Source organism: Phaethon aethereus (genome assembly GCF_964289735.1).
Source record: "Phaethon aethereus genome assembly, chromosome: 8".
Taxonomy (NCBI): domain Eukaryota; kingdom Metazoa; phylum Chordata; class Aves; order Phaethontiformes; family Phaethontidae; genus Phaethon; species Phaethon aethereus.
In genome coordinates, this window is record NC_138584.1 from 24,288,584 (window position 1) to 24,308,253 (window position 19,670).

The window sequence follows — 19,670 nt, forward strand, 5'->3', positions numbered from 1 at the left end:
ATGTTAGCTGTTTCCTACCTGGGGCCATGGGAAGTACAGATGAAAAAATGTGAAGTAACATTTTGGGACTGCCTTCAAAGCCTAACAAAACTCCAATGGTTTAAGGCAGTCACAGGCCCCTTCACACTTACCTGCTTTCATAAGAGCTGAGCCCCTCACTACATGCTGAGCTTTGCTCAGGTGCAGGAGATAGGTACCCTCTAAACCAGCCTTCTCCTTGCTAGGCAAATTCTACCCAGCAGGATCTCAAAATTAAAGAGACAAATTTGAGTGATTTTTATGTAAACATTACAAGAGTAAAGACTTTAAGAAAAACTTCATCCAAGAAATCAGCCTATCTCTACAACACCAGCCAGTCTTTAGAGGCTGTTAGACTTTACCAAAATCAGCAAGAAATAGGTTTTATGCAAAAAGAGAAGATAATTAAATCCAGGAACATTTATTTATCAAGCAAACATCTTAAAATACAGATTTTTTACAATTACATATAGTCCATTTTCTTTCTAGAAAAGCCAGACTTGCAACAATTTTGCAATGTTTCAAGCACATCTGGAAGTTATATGTACACTAGAAAACTATACATGTGTATCTAGTTCTATTAGAGACCACCATTGTCACTGGCAAAGGGCCAGGTGCTAGACACATCTAGCAGATGCTCAGGCCCCCCTCCCCAAGTCTTGCAAGAGGTTGTTCCAGTACTCTGCTGAGTACCTCGATACCAGGCCATGAAGAGAGGCTGCCACATTCACTGCCCTCAGGCACACATGACCTGTAGACACTCTACCACATTTAAAACAGGAGTTACACAAACCACTGAAAAACATGCAAGACACAGAAAACTGCTTGTGAACCAGGTTTTGCTGTATTTACTAAGGCTTCTGCCGGCTCATCTGCTTGCTGGCTTGCTCCTCCACTTGCATGGCAGCCCCCAGGGCATCCAACGTTTCTGTAAAGAAAGACAGTGGCAGCGTGAGTGACCTGGAAGCTGAACTCCACAGCCCAGCTGCCCCCCTCAGCAGGGCTCTGCAAGGGCCAGAGGGAAGTGAACTGGGCAAGAACTGCTCAGCCAACATCAAACCCTGCCTGGTCCCACAAAGTTCTTCAGCTGTACTTGTTTATTTCTACTCATCAACAGTTTCAAGCCTAGAGTTTGTAGTTCAAACTAAATGCCACTAATCCAACCATCCCAGAGGGCTAGATTTCCCTGGCCTGTGAGGCAGAGAGGGCAGCAGGGCATTTACTTTTGTCACCACTCTTCCATGGTGAATGGAGGGATACAGCTCTCGGGCTGCATTTGAGATGGGAGGACAGCTAGGACTGTTTAAGAAAAAAGTCACTACTTCAGGTTAACAGTTCACCTTGATGCCACAATTAAAATAAAAAACCCTCAGAGCCCTTTTTTTGAGGCAAAACACTATGCCAGCTGTAATGGCTCAAGTAGCAATCAAAGGTGGCAGGAAAGTAGCAGTTACCAGTGCAGCTTCCCCTGGCCTAGTCAGGCAGGCTATGTACCTGGCACTCTGTTACCCATGTATGAGCTTGGCTGACACATCTGTGCCTTGCTGCTTCTCTACCACTGCTTCAACCAGCACGGTCCAAACAAGGCAGGCAGTGCTCAGGGAAGAAGCAACTGACATCCCCCTGCACAGAGCTGGGAAGTCTCTGAACTGGGTCGGAACTGAACAGTTGGAGGGATTTTGTTGCATGTTAAGTAATGCCATGTGCTGAGGCAAAGGTGAGCCAGACAGGTGCTGGCAGACAATGGCATCTCAGTATATGCCTGGCAGTTACAAGTAGATGGGCATTAAGGCCTGATATCCATAGAAACAGGAGTGGAAACAGTGGGCATACCCCTATGAATCCCCACAACATGGCATTGGGACTTATTTCTCAAAATCTGTTTTTTGGCCAAGGCAAAAAGTGAACTATATAACCGACTAGCCAAACAGACTTCAGCTCCTTTGCTCTTGGTGGATACTGTATTCTGCTCAAGGGAAGGCAGTTTTATATGGCAGTGCAAAGCAAGTGGAAGTTATGAGCCAAAATTTTATTTTGGCAAGTGCAGACAATAGGACATTTCAGATATGCCCCTGTGGATCACCTAGGAAAGTGATACAAACCATAAGCTGTGCAGGAAGAGTGGGTGCTCAAACCCCCACAGATATGCTGGTGTTACCTTTCAGATCTTTCAAAAGAGATTAGTGACTGTGCTAGTCAGAGACAAGCACTAACATACCTCTGACATTAACAAAGTTTCTTGAGCTCTCCTCTATGAAGTGCTTAGCTCTGCTCACAAAGGTCTCCAGATCATAGTCTGGTTGCTCCGTGATTCCCAAGAGGTAGTCAAGGTCAATCGTCATTCTCTATATTTACAAGGATAACAGTGATGAGAAACTGACGTTCTGGAAATTCAATTAGTTTCTTCAAATCTGGCACACCAATCAACAGAGCTGAGCTTCTACAGAGCAGTACCACCCATCAGTGCTCATTAGCAGAAAGTAGAGGTTGCCAGTTGGAGGGGAAGGGGAACCAACTGGCCACAAGCACTGAAATGCCCCAGTTTAACCAGTTGGGCAGGAAACCACAGGAAAAAGTTGGCAGTGAGGAAAAAGTACAGCATCTTGCATTACAGCCCACAGCCTACCCAGCAGCACTTGGCTCAGACAAGGCAAGGTGCTATTAACATGTGAAAGGCAGCCCAGGCTGGGCTTGCCTCTTCCACATACCTGTCTCAGTTCTCTAAGCTGTTCTACAATCTTCTCCTCCCGTTCATTAACTTGAGTCACAGCATCACAAAAGTTGAACACATGAGGAGAGAGATCTTCCTCCTCATTCTTGGAGAGCTGCAAGAAATGGCCCAAGTAAGAACAGCAAGTTGTTCCCAGCTTTGAGATCTGTTCAGCCACTGCATAGACATACATTATAACCTGAGCCTTCTCCACTGGTCTCCGTTTCCTCATTCTCAGTCTCCATCTGATTCTGTGTTTCACCACCTCCATTATGAGGGCTGAGCTCTTTCACTCTACAAGAAGAAGATTTGTCACTCAAACTCTTCTTCCAGCAGTTTCTGGGCTACAGCATCACAAAATAGCTACTGCAATCAATCAGTGCTCAGCAAAAAACATTCATCTGCACTTAAAAAGTTGCACCACCCCCAGAACAAGCTCACATGGGCAGAAACCCCAGAGGACTGTGGGAAGGAAAGCTGAGGTTTGTTACCATGCCCAATCTAGGACCTGTCCTGGAGAGAAATGTCCAAGTACAGAATGCTAATTGCCAGCAATGCCTTTCACAGAAGCTGTCTTCCACATGTCAGCTTGGTCTGTCATGACCAACTAAGAGAAGTTAGTACGGAAAGGAAAGGAATAAGGTTGATTTTTCCCAGAGACCCACTGTGCCAGAATAGCTCTATAATAAGGATAAAAGCCATGGGCTGATAATATGGTACTAGAAGTAGAGGTCAGATACCAGCTGGGCATTTCATTCCAGTTACTAGCATTAACTTCATATTTCCAGTGAGTTTCAGCCTAATACCCCCTTTCTTATAGCTTGCCTTGTGCACTGGCTAAGAATCCAATGGGCCCAGCTCAAGACTAGAATCTTACTGGAGAACACTAAGCCAGATGCTGCATTTTGTCCTGTACTTTCAGGTGAGCGGGAATGACTGTCCACCAGAAGAAGAAAATGCAACCTCAATCCAGAACCTAATCTGGGAATCTGTCAAGATTCACAGTGTTCCTGCATGTTTATGACCAGAATTACCATACATCCTTTCAGAGAGTGGAATGCTTTCCAGGAAGGAACCAAGCAGCCTTTTGTGAACTAATTGAAGGAAAGCTACCAAGCCTGAAATGTGTAAGTGTCATCTTGTTAACATATGACAAAAGTCACAGTCTCCTTTTTACTTGTCACCTCACCAGAGAGGTCTAGAGGCATGAGACCAGGAGGTACTCACTGCTCTGTCACAGGCATTCCAGGTATCAGCAAGACCCCCAGGGAAACCTGGGGCTCAGTCCCTGCAAATCTACCTTGCCCTGCAGGTACCCAAGGTCAACCACAGGGCACTCAAAACACATACTCCCACTATCTGCTTCAAGGCATTTGAGATCTCCAGGTCTTTCAGATTTTGCCCAAAGTCTCCAAGGTGCCACACCCTATTAGTTCATATCAAAGTCCATCAAGAACACCAAGTGTTTTGTGTCATCGGTAGGGCCATGTCAGGGACACATTCTTAGCACACCGCTTACAGATGGGACCCAAAGTATTACAAAAAGTAACAGGCATGGAGGTAACCATTCAGGACAGGGTAAAGCCCCTACAAAAACCAGGGCAGTCTGAAGTCTAGCATGAGTGACTCCTCCTCTGAGGAAAGGAGACATTAGTCACAGTTTAACAGTCTCTATTATGTCTCACACACAGAACACACAAGTTAGTTTCATAAGACAGCTCTAAGATAATTTGCTCCTAACAACCAACCTCCAAATTGCCATTACAGGCAGTAACAACAAGAGAACTTTTGGTTCAAATAAAAGCAGCTGAAACACCTTCTGCAACAAGAGTAGAATGCCCAGGTCAGAAGGGCCATTACCTGTCAGCGTATCTCAGTGTGTTTAAGGTGTACTCACACGAACTCATGCCTGGAGAAATCATTGCTATCTGCAAACAGAACAGAAGACCTCAGTGACTCCCACATCTGACTTGTGCTCATGTTAATGGCCCTGCAAATCTCACTAGGCAGCTGGGACATGTTAGGGCAAAGGGTCAGAGTTGAGACATTCTGTCAAGTCTATTTTTCTTATACCTCCTGTGGGACATGCCAGCAGCCCTGTATCCAGCTTTCCACCAGCTTTGTGTACACCCACTGTGCACACAGAGCAAACCAGACTTCTGCAGCCCTGCTTCTACTGGGGCTGGGCAAAGCCCACCAGGTTTGATCTGTCACCATGGGTGAGTTGAAGAGGAAAACTGTATGACTTTTTTGCAGAGAACTGAAGCTTCCTGGCTTCAAAGTCCCCTCATTCTAGAAGACCATGCAGCTATTTGGTCAAATTGCAGAACCCATAAGCAGTGTGTTTGTGCCGTGCGCATACTCACCATGCAGGTCCTAGAGTTTGTTCCTATGAAAGAGTCTCTTAACACCTGGGTCAGCTTGCTTTCCCGGAAAGGGGTATGAGATTTGTTCTGCCCTAAAGCTCGGATACATTCCTAAGAAAAGACAAGTCTTGTGAATGCAATATCTGCATCTCTTCTCAAACAGCTCTGCAAGCTACCAACTGTCAAGTGCTGTTAAACCCAATAGGCTGGAGAAAGGTCATCTCTATTGCTCTGTAAGTGCTTCATAGCCTTTTAAATATACTCGAGATATTTGACTGTCACCAGACAGCTAGTATATCCATCAGATGTATAAAAAAAGACAACTTGAGTGAAGCTTGAAATGGCTGTACCAGTGTCTGGCTTGATAAGACTGCACTGCTTTCCTGGAAACATACTAAATGGAAGTATACATAATTTTCAGTGTTGCTAACATACTAAGCTAGGATCTTGTTGGCCGTTCTTTTCCCTTGCACTGGAAAGAAACAGAACAGATAACCGCAGAGTTGAACAGAATCCATGCATTGATTAGCACTATTTTCTCCCTGAGCAGTAGCTCACCTTCAAAGCCAGCAAGCTCTTATTGATTTCTGCACCTTCCATTCGTGTCTGCCGATCAGCACTAGATGTGTCTGCACCCCTCTCGTTCCCTGCCAGATCCACCAACGAAAATTTGCCAAGCAGTTTCCCTCTTCGGCGTAGTATGATTTGGAAGCAGGCATGTGACCGTGAAGAGCTAGCATTCGCAAAAGTCTGCCCAGATGTCCTACAGCAAAGATGCAAACAAGCGTTAGAACAGTGTCATAGAAGATGCGACATGTCCCAACAGCACCTGACAAGACCTGCAGCCATTCAATTGTTTAATTCCCCCAGATTTATCCCATACCCATATCCCATATCTCAAGTTTGCATGCATTATCTCCAATATAAAAGCACAGAAGGACTGTTGTCAGAAATATGAACCTGCACACCAGTTGTGGAGACTTAAGGCTATTAAAGCTGGTGGTCTCAACTCAGCCAGCCTACACTGGAATGCCTTTCTAACTGCTAATGCTTTACATGCATTTGGAGCTGGAAAATGTACCTTCAGCCCTGCATTTCCCTGCCTCAGAGATGCCACATGTCATTCTCCTAGTGTGTCTGCCATTACACAGTAAGCTCAGCCAAGCTTCCCACTAAACAGTGTTAGCTGTTGCTAGCATGTTACAATCATAGTAAATCCCCTTCTCCAGCCAAGCTGGCTTGGCACTTTACCTCTTCTGTGCAACTGTACCTGCCCCATCACTGCAAGACACAGGCTGGAGTCTAAGTTAACCATAAACCTCCCTGTGACCTTCACTATTAGTCCCTGAGAAGGTTAGCAGGTTCACTGTCCCACCTGCATCCCTACTGCTGGGGGAAACAGAGGGAGGTTGTCCTAAAGTGAGGCAGGAACCTGAAATGTTAAACAGTTCTTTGCTGAATTGTCAGCCAAAAAAGCACACACAGCAGAGTGCTGAATGAGCTTGCAGGATGCACATATCTGCACATGCAGTGTAATACAGAAGCCAAGGAGTTCTCATTTGCCTGGTAATGTTTCCACAGCAGTTGCGACTTAACTGAGACAGGTAAGACTTGATAATACAGATTTTAGCTCCTGATTAAAGACATCAGTACGGTGTAGAGTTGCCCTGACTGCAGCCTTCCTGCCAGAATGAGCTGCCAAGCCTACGGCTGTCCCTTGGCAGCTGCTCTCAAGGATTCTTTAGACAAGATCCCTGAAAAACATGCGGCATTTTGTTTGAATAGCTCATCTAGCCCGCAGTTAAGCCAAAGCATTTTAGCAACTGTAGGTTGATGCCAGCTGTTCTTCCTTGGTCTTACAAGCCCACAGGGAGCTACTTGTACTCCTGTAAACTAGCTGATACTTCTAGATAGCAGCTAGACTGCTAAGTGTAGCTGTGGCACTAGGGCAGCCACCTCCTCATGTGAATAGTTTCTCTCTTCTTGGAGCTACATGAGGACATATGAACCATGAACTCTGACCTTCTGCATGGAAGGCAGGCTAAACCCATCCCTGCTTAGCCCTTTATTCTGTAACCATCATCTTGTTTTCATGCAGAGGTGCTGCTTAGTGCCTGCCTATTACTGGGAACAACAAGCTCCCGTTTAAGTCTCAAAGCACCAGCTACTGACATTATATATTTTTTGTCAACATGGAGGTACAATAGGACATGACTCTTCTTGGTTTTAAGGCACCAAACCTGCAGGCACTGCCCATCTCAATCATTCTGATGACATCCTCAGCACAGCTGACTTGTCTCTCTTGGAGACCAACGACCTGGACCTGCTGCTTGCCATCCTCTAGGACTCGAAGCTTTGCCTTCTTGTTCAAGAGGTCAAACACCTATATTCAGGCAACAAAATTGAGGCAAATCTGAAGAAAGTATCCTAAGCATTTTGCACTGTCTTTATACAAAGCTATATAGAAACAGCACCTTTAACCTAGTCTTCCAATTCAATTCCAAGCACACCAAGAACAATAGAATATATACAACTACAGAAACTAGGAAGTTTCATTCAGCTACTTATGAAACATTCAACCAAAGAGGTCAGGTCAAGATTTAAAAGAAGCCTTACCTTTCCATTGTATATTTCAAAGAAAGTCACATAAACTTCCAAGTCCTGACTCCTGTACCTGGGCTGGTTTAGGAGGAGGAAGACATCTTGTGCTAGTGAGGAAAAGCAGGAGTTTAGTTAACTAGTTTAAAACACATTCTGGTTGCTACTTGATCTACTTTCAAATATTGCACTGCCATAAGGCCGTGTCTAGTAGCTGAGTGACAGTCATCCTAAACAAATGCTAGTGAAAAAAATCAGTGCTGTGCCACTACCTGGAGAACAGTTTCAGCAGCATCCTCATCCAGGGACTGAAAACACAGGGCAATATGGAAGTTTCTACTGCTAGTGTCACCTGCAGACAGCAATCCGTACTGATCTGGGGGAACACTGGGATCTGCTATTGTTTTGGACAGGCCTGAAAAAGTCATGTATTTGTTTCAAGTGCTTCTTGAGGAAAGCCTAGAAAACACGCATCCCTGAGCATGTGCATTGCTGCCATTTGAGAAAATACACCAGATTACTTGACCCTTTGGCTGGATCCAGTGCAGCTTCTCACAGTTAGGCTTCAGACTTTGATATTGAGCTGAAAAGCAATGACTTTCTTTCAGGGCCAGTCATAACTAATTTTCAGAGACTAGCAAACAGTTGGTCTTGTTTCAACTGCCTTGCTACACAGGCTAGTTTCACAATGTGCCTTTCTAGAGGGAAAGGTAGAGGTGGTCAGGGTTCATGGTGCTTTCTAGGCATTATATCAAGGAGGGGCTTCTACGCATCTGTTTTCTGAAATCATTTTGAATGTGCTAGGTTTTTTTGCATCTAATACTTACAAGAAGAACCATAACACATACATTCATGTGCTTTCTGTATAACAAGCTTTATATCAGAAATAGGTAGGGTTCTGTTGCATTCAAGTCAGTATTTCCAAACAGCATCCTTAGTCTGAGACAAAAGTAAGGATCAAAATTAAATAGCTCAGCCCAGCAAATGCCAAACTAGAATATGTCATCTCTTTGCCTCAAAACCAATTATCTTCTGGTGAGCTAAGTGTGAATCTAGAAACTTACAGGCTGGATGGAAAATATTTTATGAAACTGAAAAAAAAAAAATAGGCATACCTTCTGCAACAAACACCGCAACTTATTCCTGAAAACACAAATACTTTGTGTCTTTTACTGGAAGCATTTTAAATAACCATACAAAACCAGATCTTATCTATTTAAGAAAAACAAGCACTAATTTGATTTTTGTATCTAAAGAAGAATCAACTTACATGCAAAAGCATAGATGCCCTTTGAGGCATTCTGTGCTCTCCCGGAGAAGTCTCCACCCATAGTCTGTGAAGAAAAAAAGCCAGAGGTAAGGTGTGGTACAAACAAGTCAGGGTACCTAATTTTAGTCCCAGGAACATACTAGGAAGTTACCATATACATATATGCTCCGATGTCAGCAAGATGATTAGAACACAGTGCAATTTAGGATAAAATTAGTTTGATGCTTCCCTGTCAGTTCAGAAGGAAGATCTGGACTATGCAAAGCAACAGCTGAATGCCTGTAAGGCTCTGCAGTGCAGAGTCAAAGCAGTTGTTCCTCCCAGGGGAAATGCATGGCCTTGACAGTGCAACCAGCCTCTGGTCAGAAGAAACAATTTTTTAGGATGTAGGTTGAGTAGCATTTCCACTGCCACCCACAAAAGCTCACGTCTGTGGTATCAAACACATCAAACTTCTAGAGCATACAATACCTTTAACTCCTTTGACCAAGGTACCTTTAATCCCAACAAAATTCTGAGCTGGTGATATCCTGGTGACTTGCTTTATTCTCAATCTACCGGAGTTTAATATGCAACACCCTAGATTCAAGGTGCAGCTATTGTCCTTGCACTAGTTCTGCACCCTAGGATCAGGAAGGGAAAGCAACTTCATTGCCTATGATTTTAGTGCCTCACAGTTGTATTCTTGTAATGATGCTGAAGATGAGCAGGTTTATCTGCCCATTCCACTGCAATGGAGGCAGCCCATGTCCAAACTTCTACAAAACTTCCAAATTTCCTTCTGGATTACCGGAAGGGATCTATAGCTCACTACATAGCACTAATGATAGGTGATCCTAGCCTAAAACTTGTCTCTAACACTGGAATGACAGCAACTGTCTAATCACTCTAACTGGCAGGCTAGCCTAGTCCAGTCCAGATCACTGTGGTTTGAGGTAAAGACTTCTTGCAGAACAAACCAGCAGATTTGACTCCACTATCATGCTGTGATGAAAGAGTTTCCCACTTTCCTTCCCTCAATACAGTTGCTGAAAACGTAGAGATCACATTTGAGGCAGAAAACACAATCTTCAGGTCTCTTGAAACTGCAACTGGTAGTAGACTGGAAGGAGCCGTTAGAAAGCGAACACACTAGTTTGCCCACTTCACAAATACCAGATCACTTAAATGTTTATGTGCAACAAGAGCCTTATTCTTATACAATCGCTGAAGTCTTTGGAATGCCTCCCAAGCTCAAAACATGGTACAGATGACACCCTTTGTCTCAGATGTAGGCATTTTGCCAACTGGAGTTAGACAGCAACAGCCGTTTGAGGCAAGGAATAGCCATGACTAACACTAACCTGTCAGGACATCCTAAGTCTTTAAAAAGCCAGCTATGGGGTTATTTTAGCACGATTTTCCTCACAACCTCAAAGGAGACCCACCAATACAGAAAACTACAGAAAAAGAGGATTAACAACTGATAAAGTATTAGCTTCAAGACAACAAAACCAAGATCCAAATTCCTTATGCAATCCTACTCATTATCAACAAGCTTTAAAATACTTCGGATAAAGTTGGAAAATTTGAGACCTTGGAGAAAAACTTACATGTGTCTTGCCACTGCCTGTCTGGCCATATGCAAAGCATGTCGCCTTCCCACCCTCGAAGATAGTTTCTACAAGAGGTCTAGCAGTGAACCTGGATATTCAGAAGGTAAAAGATAGTTAAGGCAAGCATTTCACACCCTGATTCATCAGTTTTCCTTAAAAAAAAAACCCACACAAATCAAGGCAAATCCTTTGGAAATCAGCGAGATGCCAAAAATAAGCTTTAGACTTTTCAGTCCTTTAGTTTCCTCCAAAAAGGATTTTAATATTTATTTCGGGCAGCAATTTAAGCCAGGATGCCATCTATATATCACATAGCTCTGTGCTTTTATCTTGGCAGTCTTTCCCAGTGAGAAGAAAGCATTACCTGTATACCATCTCATTAGAAGAGGATTCATCAAATGAAAAATCAAATCTAAATGCTTGGGTTTCAAGGTATTTTGTTAGGTCCACTTTCTGCTTTGGCTCATGCACCAGTAGGACACACTTGCTTGGAACAGTAACCACATCACATTCCTTTTTTAGAAGTTCTGTTGACAGAAAAGACCCTCAGTTTTAACAAGAATAAGAAATATCAGACTGCTCCAAGACAGAGCTGCTTTGTCAGTACACTCACCTTGTTTATTGAGAGGGCGCTTCCTCACACAGACACAAATCCTGTGTTCTTCTATCTAAAAGAAAAGTAAGAAAACAAGTAATAATTATTTCCAAATTACACCCACACCTACTTAGTATTACAGAGAAGAATCCAATACTCCCTCACATCTACTTTTCTATATGCTGAGCAGAGTTGTCTCTGCTACTGCTCAGGCCCACCCGTGGAGAGATGCAAGTCTTAAAGTCCGTTCAGTGCAAAAGAAACACTGCAAACAGTTGACCTTTGCATAGCATACTCCAACACATCAGATGGAAATGCTACTCTGCTATAGAAAGTGCCCAAAATATTCTGTATCAGAATTAGTAAAAAGTTCAGTCCTTGATCAGCTTTCCAGCAAAATCTGATAGCAATACTGCAGCTACAGTCAAACTCAGACAAATTATTATTTTAAGTTACACCAGAGGTATTTTTTGACCTGGACTTCTCTACTGATGCAGCAAGTTTAGCAATTTGTGCAGCACAGCTACACACCAACTGAGTTTGGGAAAGCGCATGTTCCACTGGGTGAGGCAGAAAGCAGAAGATGACACACTCTTCTTCTGTCATGCAGCAATACATACACAAACAGCTGGTTCTCAGCCCCATAAGATGCAGGCACACAAACCACTTTGTGTTCTAATCTAGTTCCTAGCTTGAACTTAAATGCTGTCATTTTTCACTGACCATAACAAGGTTTTTGCTAGACAAGGACTACTTGTTCTCAGGTATTAAACAATGCTTCTTCCATAATTGCTGAAGATCTCAACCAAGTCCATTTTTTCTAGTTTTTGGCCTCTACTTTTGCTCCTCTGCTTTTTGACATAATTTAAAATTACTTATTATGACTTACAAATTATAACACTTTCTGTTATAGGGCTATAGTCTGTTTTGACTTATACCTATACCTACAACAAGCTAAGCTACTATGTAATAGACTCTGCCATTTACAAGCTCTAAAAAAATATTGATGTTATCACAGAAATCATTGCATGATAATTGTCAAAGTGCAAGCTCTTCCCTAGTGACATACGCAAAGTAATAACACAAGGCATCTTAGTCCTAAATAGGGGAGGTAAGTGAACTCATATATACCACCAGGCCTCAAGATCACAATACGCTCAGAGGATTTCCAAGGTGCAGTGATGTACTAAGTTGCTCATATGCTAAAATCTTCAGTACAAAATAAAGAAGTCTGTTTACAGGCTGCAGTTAGTAGCCTCAGTATTTACTTACTGGGTCAGTTATAGATATTGGCTGACAATCTAAAGTTGCTCTGAATTCCTTGATCATCCGTGCAAACTCCCAGTTTGGACAGCTGCTGTCAAATTCCTGCATGGAAAAACAAGTGGATGCAAAAGTAATTAACCTATTACAGCAAAAACAACCCAGAGCATACTAAACAATCATCTGTTAGATCTAGAATTAGAAATATTTCACTTAAAGGCCACAAGATTCAGAACTTTCTGAAACTAGAATGAATCCATCCTTACGTACAGCTTCGTAAGAACAAAGCCTGCCCAAAATGTTTTCGTTTCAACTATTGTGATACAATATCCTATAGAATTTCCTCTTACTGGTGTATTGTAGAGTACTCCACCTGTGCACGTTTTGTCCTGATTTCACTAATTTGAGCTCTTTTTTCTTCCCTTTTGTTTTTCATTTTCTCCATCTCTTTCACAATGTTGGATCTTCTCCGAACTAGATAAAATAAAAACGTTTCCTTGGATTAAATTTTCATACTAGGTTTTAAGCACAATGCAAACACCTCAACCTTTCCAGGTTGCTGACAAACTTGTACAGGAAGCAATCATCTTCAGAAGGATGGTCATTAATTTTGCAGCACTTCCTCCCCAAACCAGACCTACATCCCACAGAAGCTGCCTAGCAAGCCTCACTACCACTCCAAAGTAAAGGCAGAGTTTCTGAGGAGATACCACTATAACAGAATTACACATTTGTAATAAAAAATACTCTAAGATATTCAGTTTTACTGACAGAGCCACCTTTTCAAAGCAGCAATCACATAATGATGTGTTGCTGACTGGTGAGTCAGTTCTTACCCACTGCTCCCTGGTACCTGGGCTCACTGAAGAGCTCATTCTAGCAGCAGGCAGATGGTCCTCTGTATTTCCATTTACATTTGTCAGTGAGGCTTCTGGAGCACAGCTCAGCCTACTAGTCCTGGTTCGGCCAGCTGCAGAAAGAAGCCAGACCAGACCCAATAATTAGGTCCCAAAGATCAAGAATAATTTTGTAATTTATAAAGGCATTCCTCAATGGATTGTATCAAGAGAGAGAACTAGCTAAGACCTGTGGTAGTGTGCAAATAATTCTTATGTCCTTTGCTGATCACCAACCTTTGTTCAAAGCTACAAATCAAGGCCACACTGACGAGACAAGAATTTAGTATCAAGCCTCTTATTTCAATGACTTTGCAGAACTTAATACACAAGGCATGCCCTCAACTATTCATAGGGCAGGTCTGGTAAAGATAAAGAAGTGCAATTTCGTAATTCAAGTATGTTCAAGTTCTTTCTCTACTCAACCAGTATAGGTTAAACTACTACCAGTAGAGTTGCAGAGTGCGTTGTCAGCAGTATTAAGGCACTTCTATTCCCACTCTAGCCACCCACACACACAACCACAGCTCTCTGGCTAAAAAAGCACATCATTATTTGACAACATTGTTTCCAAAGTCCTTTGGGAAGCCCTTCAGGTAGGAGCCCTGGATGTCTACATAGTGGCAGACCTCTAGGTCTCTCTTGTTTTATATATGAAGGGGTAAAGGTTGCTCCTCCCCCTGGGATTTGCAGTTTAGCTAATTAAATGCACATAAAGCATCTTGTTCCATAGTAAGAATTCACCGGGTTCTTTCTCCACTCACCAGGAACTGACGAATTGTTTCTGGTTTGTGTAGAAGTGCAGGGATCCATTCCCATCTCATTTTCCTGGAGGCCACACTGAGTTTCTGTGATAACAGACATCCTGGAACGGCCACGCACAGCTTTGGAAACACAAATTCAAGGTCAGCATCATGCCTCAGACACTCAGACATTTGAAGTAACCAAGTGCTCACAAAGCACAGAACAGTGGGGAACAAATGTGTGGCTAAAGGGACCTTTTCCAGATCTCTGATGCATTAGCGAAGTGCAGGACAAAGCAATGCAGGTGGGTGAAGAGTGATCATGAAATATACCACTACAGAAAAGCAAACAGTTCATTCCAGATTTGTAGTTCCAGTGAATTTCTTTCAGATGCCACTAAGGATTCACTAATACAGCAGTTCCAGAACTTTAATACCCAAGAAGTAGGCAGTGACAAATCAGGGAACCAGGAAATGCTCTGAAGCCTGGCACTTGCAGGACTGTGTGAACTAACTGTGATGGTGACTGCAGTCTGGCAACTGGTCATGGGCAGCATCATGCCCACCATGACAGCACCCAGGCACAGACAGTGTGCGTGGTGCACAGTGGAGTGGGAGCTTGAGAACACTAAATTCATCTAAAAGACTCTATACAATCACAACAGTAAATCTTGGGAAAGGGTTCTTTTATAGGCAGTCTCCACTGTCACATGTCAAGGTATATTTCTTTCACTGAAACCCAAGTCCCTCACAAAGCTGCCTAGGGAAGGGATTGGAACATATACCTCAATAGATTTGTAAAGAAAGCAAATCTGATATGAAAAAAAATAAAGTGTGATATGCAAGCTAGAACTACCTTCACCTCTAGCAATCACAAGAATTTATCCAGAATTAATCACTATGATTTCAAAGGACACAAGATCTGTTTCAGACCAAGGGTTAATTTCAATTCTGGATCAAATTCCTTAGAACCATACCCATGAAATTCAGTCCTCGTATCTGTTAACTCTTTACCTGGAATCTTCTGCTTAGGTGCAGAGACATTAGGTATCACTGGTGCAGCTTTAAGAACAAAAAGCATCATTTCATTATACTCAGAGGTGGCATTTTATTCCATTTCTTTGTCACACATGCCCAGACCCGATCTCATCACAAACTCAGCAGCACTTTTTCTGTACATGATAGTGATCCTGGACACGCATACCAACTGGAAGATTTGCTGCATCTAAATGGGTTTGATTCAAGTGATTCTTGTATGCAAGGACATTCAGCATCCTCCCAAATTCTTCTTGATTCAGAGGACTGAGGCAGTATCTGTTTCTTAATTAGTTCTGAAAGGACTGCTGCTGCTTCTCTCATTTTCCTGAATGAAATGGAGACAGACATCTCCTGATCTTCTTTAATTTGTTTAATCCAAGAACCAAAACCTGAAGCCAATGTTAGCTTTCTAATTGGTGCAGTGCAGAGTTTGCAACAAGACAGATACTCACTGACACTCATGGGGTTTAGCTAGCTATATAACAGATAATAATATTTGAGGAATAGTGAAAGCACCGCTGCTTTTGTACTCTGAGCAGGTCTTCAGAGACAAGACTGTGCCAGTAGGAAAGGCAACAGATATTTCAGATTTGCAGTTAGATTCTATACTGCAGGTAAGCTGTGACATCTGTGAGAACATTTTTCCATCAACTAGTGTCTGGATTAAACCACCTTTATTTTTCCAGCTGGCTATCCAGGTCCATTAACTGACCTGTCTAGAGACACTCACGACTTTATCACATCACCTTGCTTGCCAGTTCAATATTTATGGAGAGTTCTCTGGATTTGAAGACGACCAGGATGCGCTAGTACAGAACAACTTTTGACACACTAAGCTTCTCTGACTACTCCTGTCTCTCCAACACAAGGGGATTTGTACTGCTGTCTTCTGGTACCAACTTCCCTGTCTTGCATCACATGCAACAAAAGAGGCCAGACAAGCCCAGCTGTTTTGTTTTACAGCTCAGTTGCATGGAAAAGCACAAATTTTGACTATGCACTTCAAGAGTATCATTAAATTAGCAACCATTCAACCTCAGTGTCACACAAGTGTATGGCAAATAGACCTGTAACATCACCACTTGCAATTCAAAAAGCTGAGAGTCAACTAATAAGCTAAAAGAGGGTAGAAAACGTGGGAGTTTCTAACTCCTGATGCCTCAGGAAAAACAAATCCTTAGCAATCACACACTCTGACATCTCTATCTTCTCTGGCTTTGCTCAAAACACTGTACTGACACACGATCACTGAGCTATGGCACACCAGCTGACACTTGGGCTGCCTCATCTGCTATGTCTCCAGGGATAAAGCTCTAGCGATTGTCTAGGGGGACTGTTTGAAGAGGAGACATCCATTTGTCACTTGCTATTTCTTTCTTGCCCTTTCCACTCTCATTTTGACACTTCTAATAACTGCCACTTACCTTTTGTTGTTTGTGGCATTTGCAGAACACCATACAAAACTTTAAAACTCACTGCAACAGTAACTGCCTAGTGACATTTAAAACAGTGTCAAGGAGTAACTGCAGAAAAGCTGCAGAAAAGGGCAACACATCAACAAACCCCAGCTCACAGGAACAGGACAGAACTCTGTCAGCAAAGTTTTTGCACTCAGGAGTACAAAGTGTTGGTATAAACCAGTATGATCTTTATTAGCATTGCCTAAATGAGCACCCTTATGATGCACTCAGCTAGAATGTTACAGCTGCAATGGAAGACCACCACTGTTTCACAGGGATATAGCAGAGAAAAGAACATTTTCTCACCTTCCCGTGGAGCAGGAATTTTTGAAAGGGTTGTTCTACGCTTCTGTTTCTGAAAAACAATGACTGCCATAAGTAATAGGAGTAAGCTGCAAACAACTAGCACAGCATTGATACAACAAGGATTTCTGACCAAAGTCTAACTATGAAACAGAAAAGACAAGTTAGAGACCTCAAACTTTAAGACTGAGGGCATTGTTTATAACAAGACCTATGCCACTGACACTTTAGTACCTTAGGAGAGACTAAATAGCTTTAAAGCACTTACCTGTACAGTTACATTCTCTTGCAAAGGAAGGTTCTCTTTCACATCTGCAGCAGGTAGTTCTTCCGATAACTCAGGATTTATTGTTATCACATCATCAATCTCAATCTATAAGAGCAAAGGCAGGATTTTACAGAGTGGAATATTGCTGCTACCACTTACGGCTTGCTTTTTTTTTTTTTTTTTACCCTTGACTTTCAGTACAGGCAAACAAACCTGACCCACTGCCTGCCAAATGTTAAAATTCCATGGAAGGGCAAGACAGTAGTTCATATTCCATTTGAGTAGTCTTGTGTATCCAAATATGCTAGAAGAAATGTGCTAGTTAAGCCATTTACCCTCATCTGCCAACCACCACACAGCATTGCAGGTGCCATAGAGCACTTCTGAAGAGATAGGCAAAGCACATTTGGCATCAACTGCTTTAATCTCTGATTGCTAATCTTAGTAAATCTCAGCTGCTCTGTGACTCCTCTGCTAGGAGAGCATTAAGTGTTTACTGTGTGACTGCACTTACTGAAATAAATTCAAAGAGCTGCTTAGCCTTTGGGACACAAGGAATTCATCATTTAATCCACAAGTCAATTCACCTGCATTTTCACTTGCTATTGCAGGCGATTTCACCTCAGGCTAGCTACCGCTTCCCACCTGACCCCCCAGTGAAGTCATAATCCTGCCTTCACCTCATCCTGCAGTGCCCTGGCACAGGCAGCTGCAGGGCAGGCTCGAGCACAAAAGACAGCAACTCTCTCGGTTCAGTTTTTCAAACCTAACCCTGCAGAAGAGGTTGAAAGCATGTGTACACAAAAACCCGGGTATCACAGCAGCTTGCACTGGAATTCACCAAATGAAGCAACACAAGCACCACTCCAGGACATTCTTGAGTTTTCAATTAGCTTTTAAGTTACTTAGAATGAGAGTCCATTAAAACAGTAAAAACAAGTAGGTGAGCTTCTGTAAAATGTAGCAATAGTACATTCTAACATGAAAGGTAATCTATAAAAATTTATTTATACGGAATCTTTAAGTATCTTTAAGAAAGCGAATTAGCTCAGAAACACGTCTATGTGGGCAATATAATATGTGCTAACAGCATATTAGAAAGTTTATAAGAAAATTTGCAAGAAAATTTACTTGTTTTTCAATTGTCTTAATAGAGTTTTATTATCATAAGACATACACACAATTTAGACAGCAATTATACCCGAATCTGCAAATTTTGCATATTTGAGTGCAGCATGCACACAAACAGCATAAGATCCAATTTCAAAGAACCAGTCAATGGCAACCTTAAGTCTTTCACTAAACTCCAGAATATAGGTCTCCAGAGAAACAGACGGGACAAGCATGCTTGCTCAGTTACCAAAGGAGATTTCGTTACGTGTCAGGATTTCAGCCACAGCAACCTCAAGTGCCCCTGGCTCCCTTTCCCCTCTATTCTCACACAGCATAGATATTCTGGAAATCAAACTCAGCTCTCTTCATATGGCATCTTAATTAGTGGCATATTAAGTTTTAAAGAAAGGCTAAAGGCCGTTGCTAAAGACATGAAAAGCCCCTGGAGCCGGGGAAAATTGGGGCTGTGGGCTGGGAGGGCATGAGCACGGCCTGGGGAAGGGGCGGTGGGCCGGCCGTCACTCACCTCCTTGCCCTTGATGGCGCCGCCCTCGGACCACTCCACGGACACGGAGGACCGCTCCACGTTCACCGTCTTCACCGTCGCCTTGTGAATCAAGCCTGGAAGAGGCCGGCATTGAGCCCCGGCCCAGCCGTCCCATGCCGGGGCCCTCACAGATGGCAACGCCCCGCCGCTGTCGAGGGGCCCTAGGGACCGGGACCCCCGCAGTCCCACTCCCCTCCCCACCCCTCACCGTTGCTCCGTTGGATGTTAATGACGCGGCCAGGGCAGACGTGGCGGCAGAGACGGGACTCCATGGCGCGGGCGCGAGGACAACGGGCGGCTCCTGGCAGCGAAACCCAGGGCCGGGCAACCGCCGCCGATTTAAACCCCGCGCGCCGGCGTGCCGCGGGGCCTACCGGGAAACACCGGCGAGGGGAGGAACACTACACCTCCCGGCATGCTCTGCGCCCGACTGCCTACAGCTCCCGGCGTGCCCCCGGGACGCGGGCCGGGACTACAACTCACAGGAGGCGGAGAAGGCCCGCGGCGGTCACTGGGGCGAGGGATATGCTGGGAGTTGTAGTTCGGCAGAGAGGCGCGCGTGCGCAGTCGGCCCCAACGCCTCACGGCAGCTTGGGGCAGGGAGGGGGCGGGCGACGACCCCGCTTCCGGGGAGAGCGGGGGCCTCTGCCGCGGTCGGGCCCCAGGCGAAAACACAGGAGCGACGGCAGCACAATACTCGCCGCTGCGGTGAGGCTGGAGGCAGGCGGGACTCACGATGAAGCGCGGGGACACAAGAGCGCCGTCAGCAAGATTGCGTGTTTTTTGATAAGAAAGTTTGTGCTGTTTTTGACCAGAAATGGGGCAGCTCCACCGAAATGGAGCCTCAAAAAATTTCTCGACACTCGTGTTTGTTCCTCTCCACGGAA

The 19,670-nt window shown here is 43.8% G+C and overlaps 1 protein-coding gene across 1 annotated transcript; it reads right to left on the reverse strand.

Annotated features, from left to right (window-relative positions):
* Window positions 1–869: 869 nt before the first annotated feature.
* KIF2C (kinesin family member 2C) lies at window positions 870–19,055 on the reverse strand (the record flags this gene model as incomplete). The annotated part of the gene is made up of 21 exons (XM_082002630.1): window positions 870–946; window positions 2,237–2,363; window positions 2,727–2,843; window positions 2,920–3,022; window positions 4,589–4,656; window positions 5,095–5,205; window positions 5,653–5,857; window positions 7,335–7,477; window positions 7,711–7,802; window positions 8,963–9,026; window positions 10,555–10,645; window positions 10,922–11,084; window positions 11,171–11,225; window positions 12,425–12,520; window positions 12,789–12,889; window positions 13,269–13,385; window positions 14,076–14,195; window positions 16,859–16,907; window positions 17,124–17,228; window positions 18,763–18,857; window positions 18,992–19,055. The coding sequence occupies 21 exons, from the start codon at window positions 19,053–19,055 to the stop codon at window positions 870–872; spliced, it is 2,163 nt and encodes a 720-aa protein (XP_081858756.1).
* Window positions 19,056–19,670: the final 615 nt, after the last annotated feature.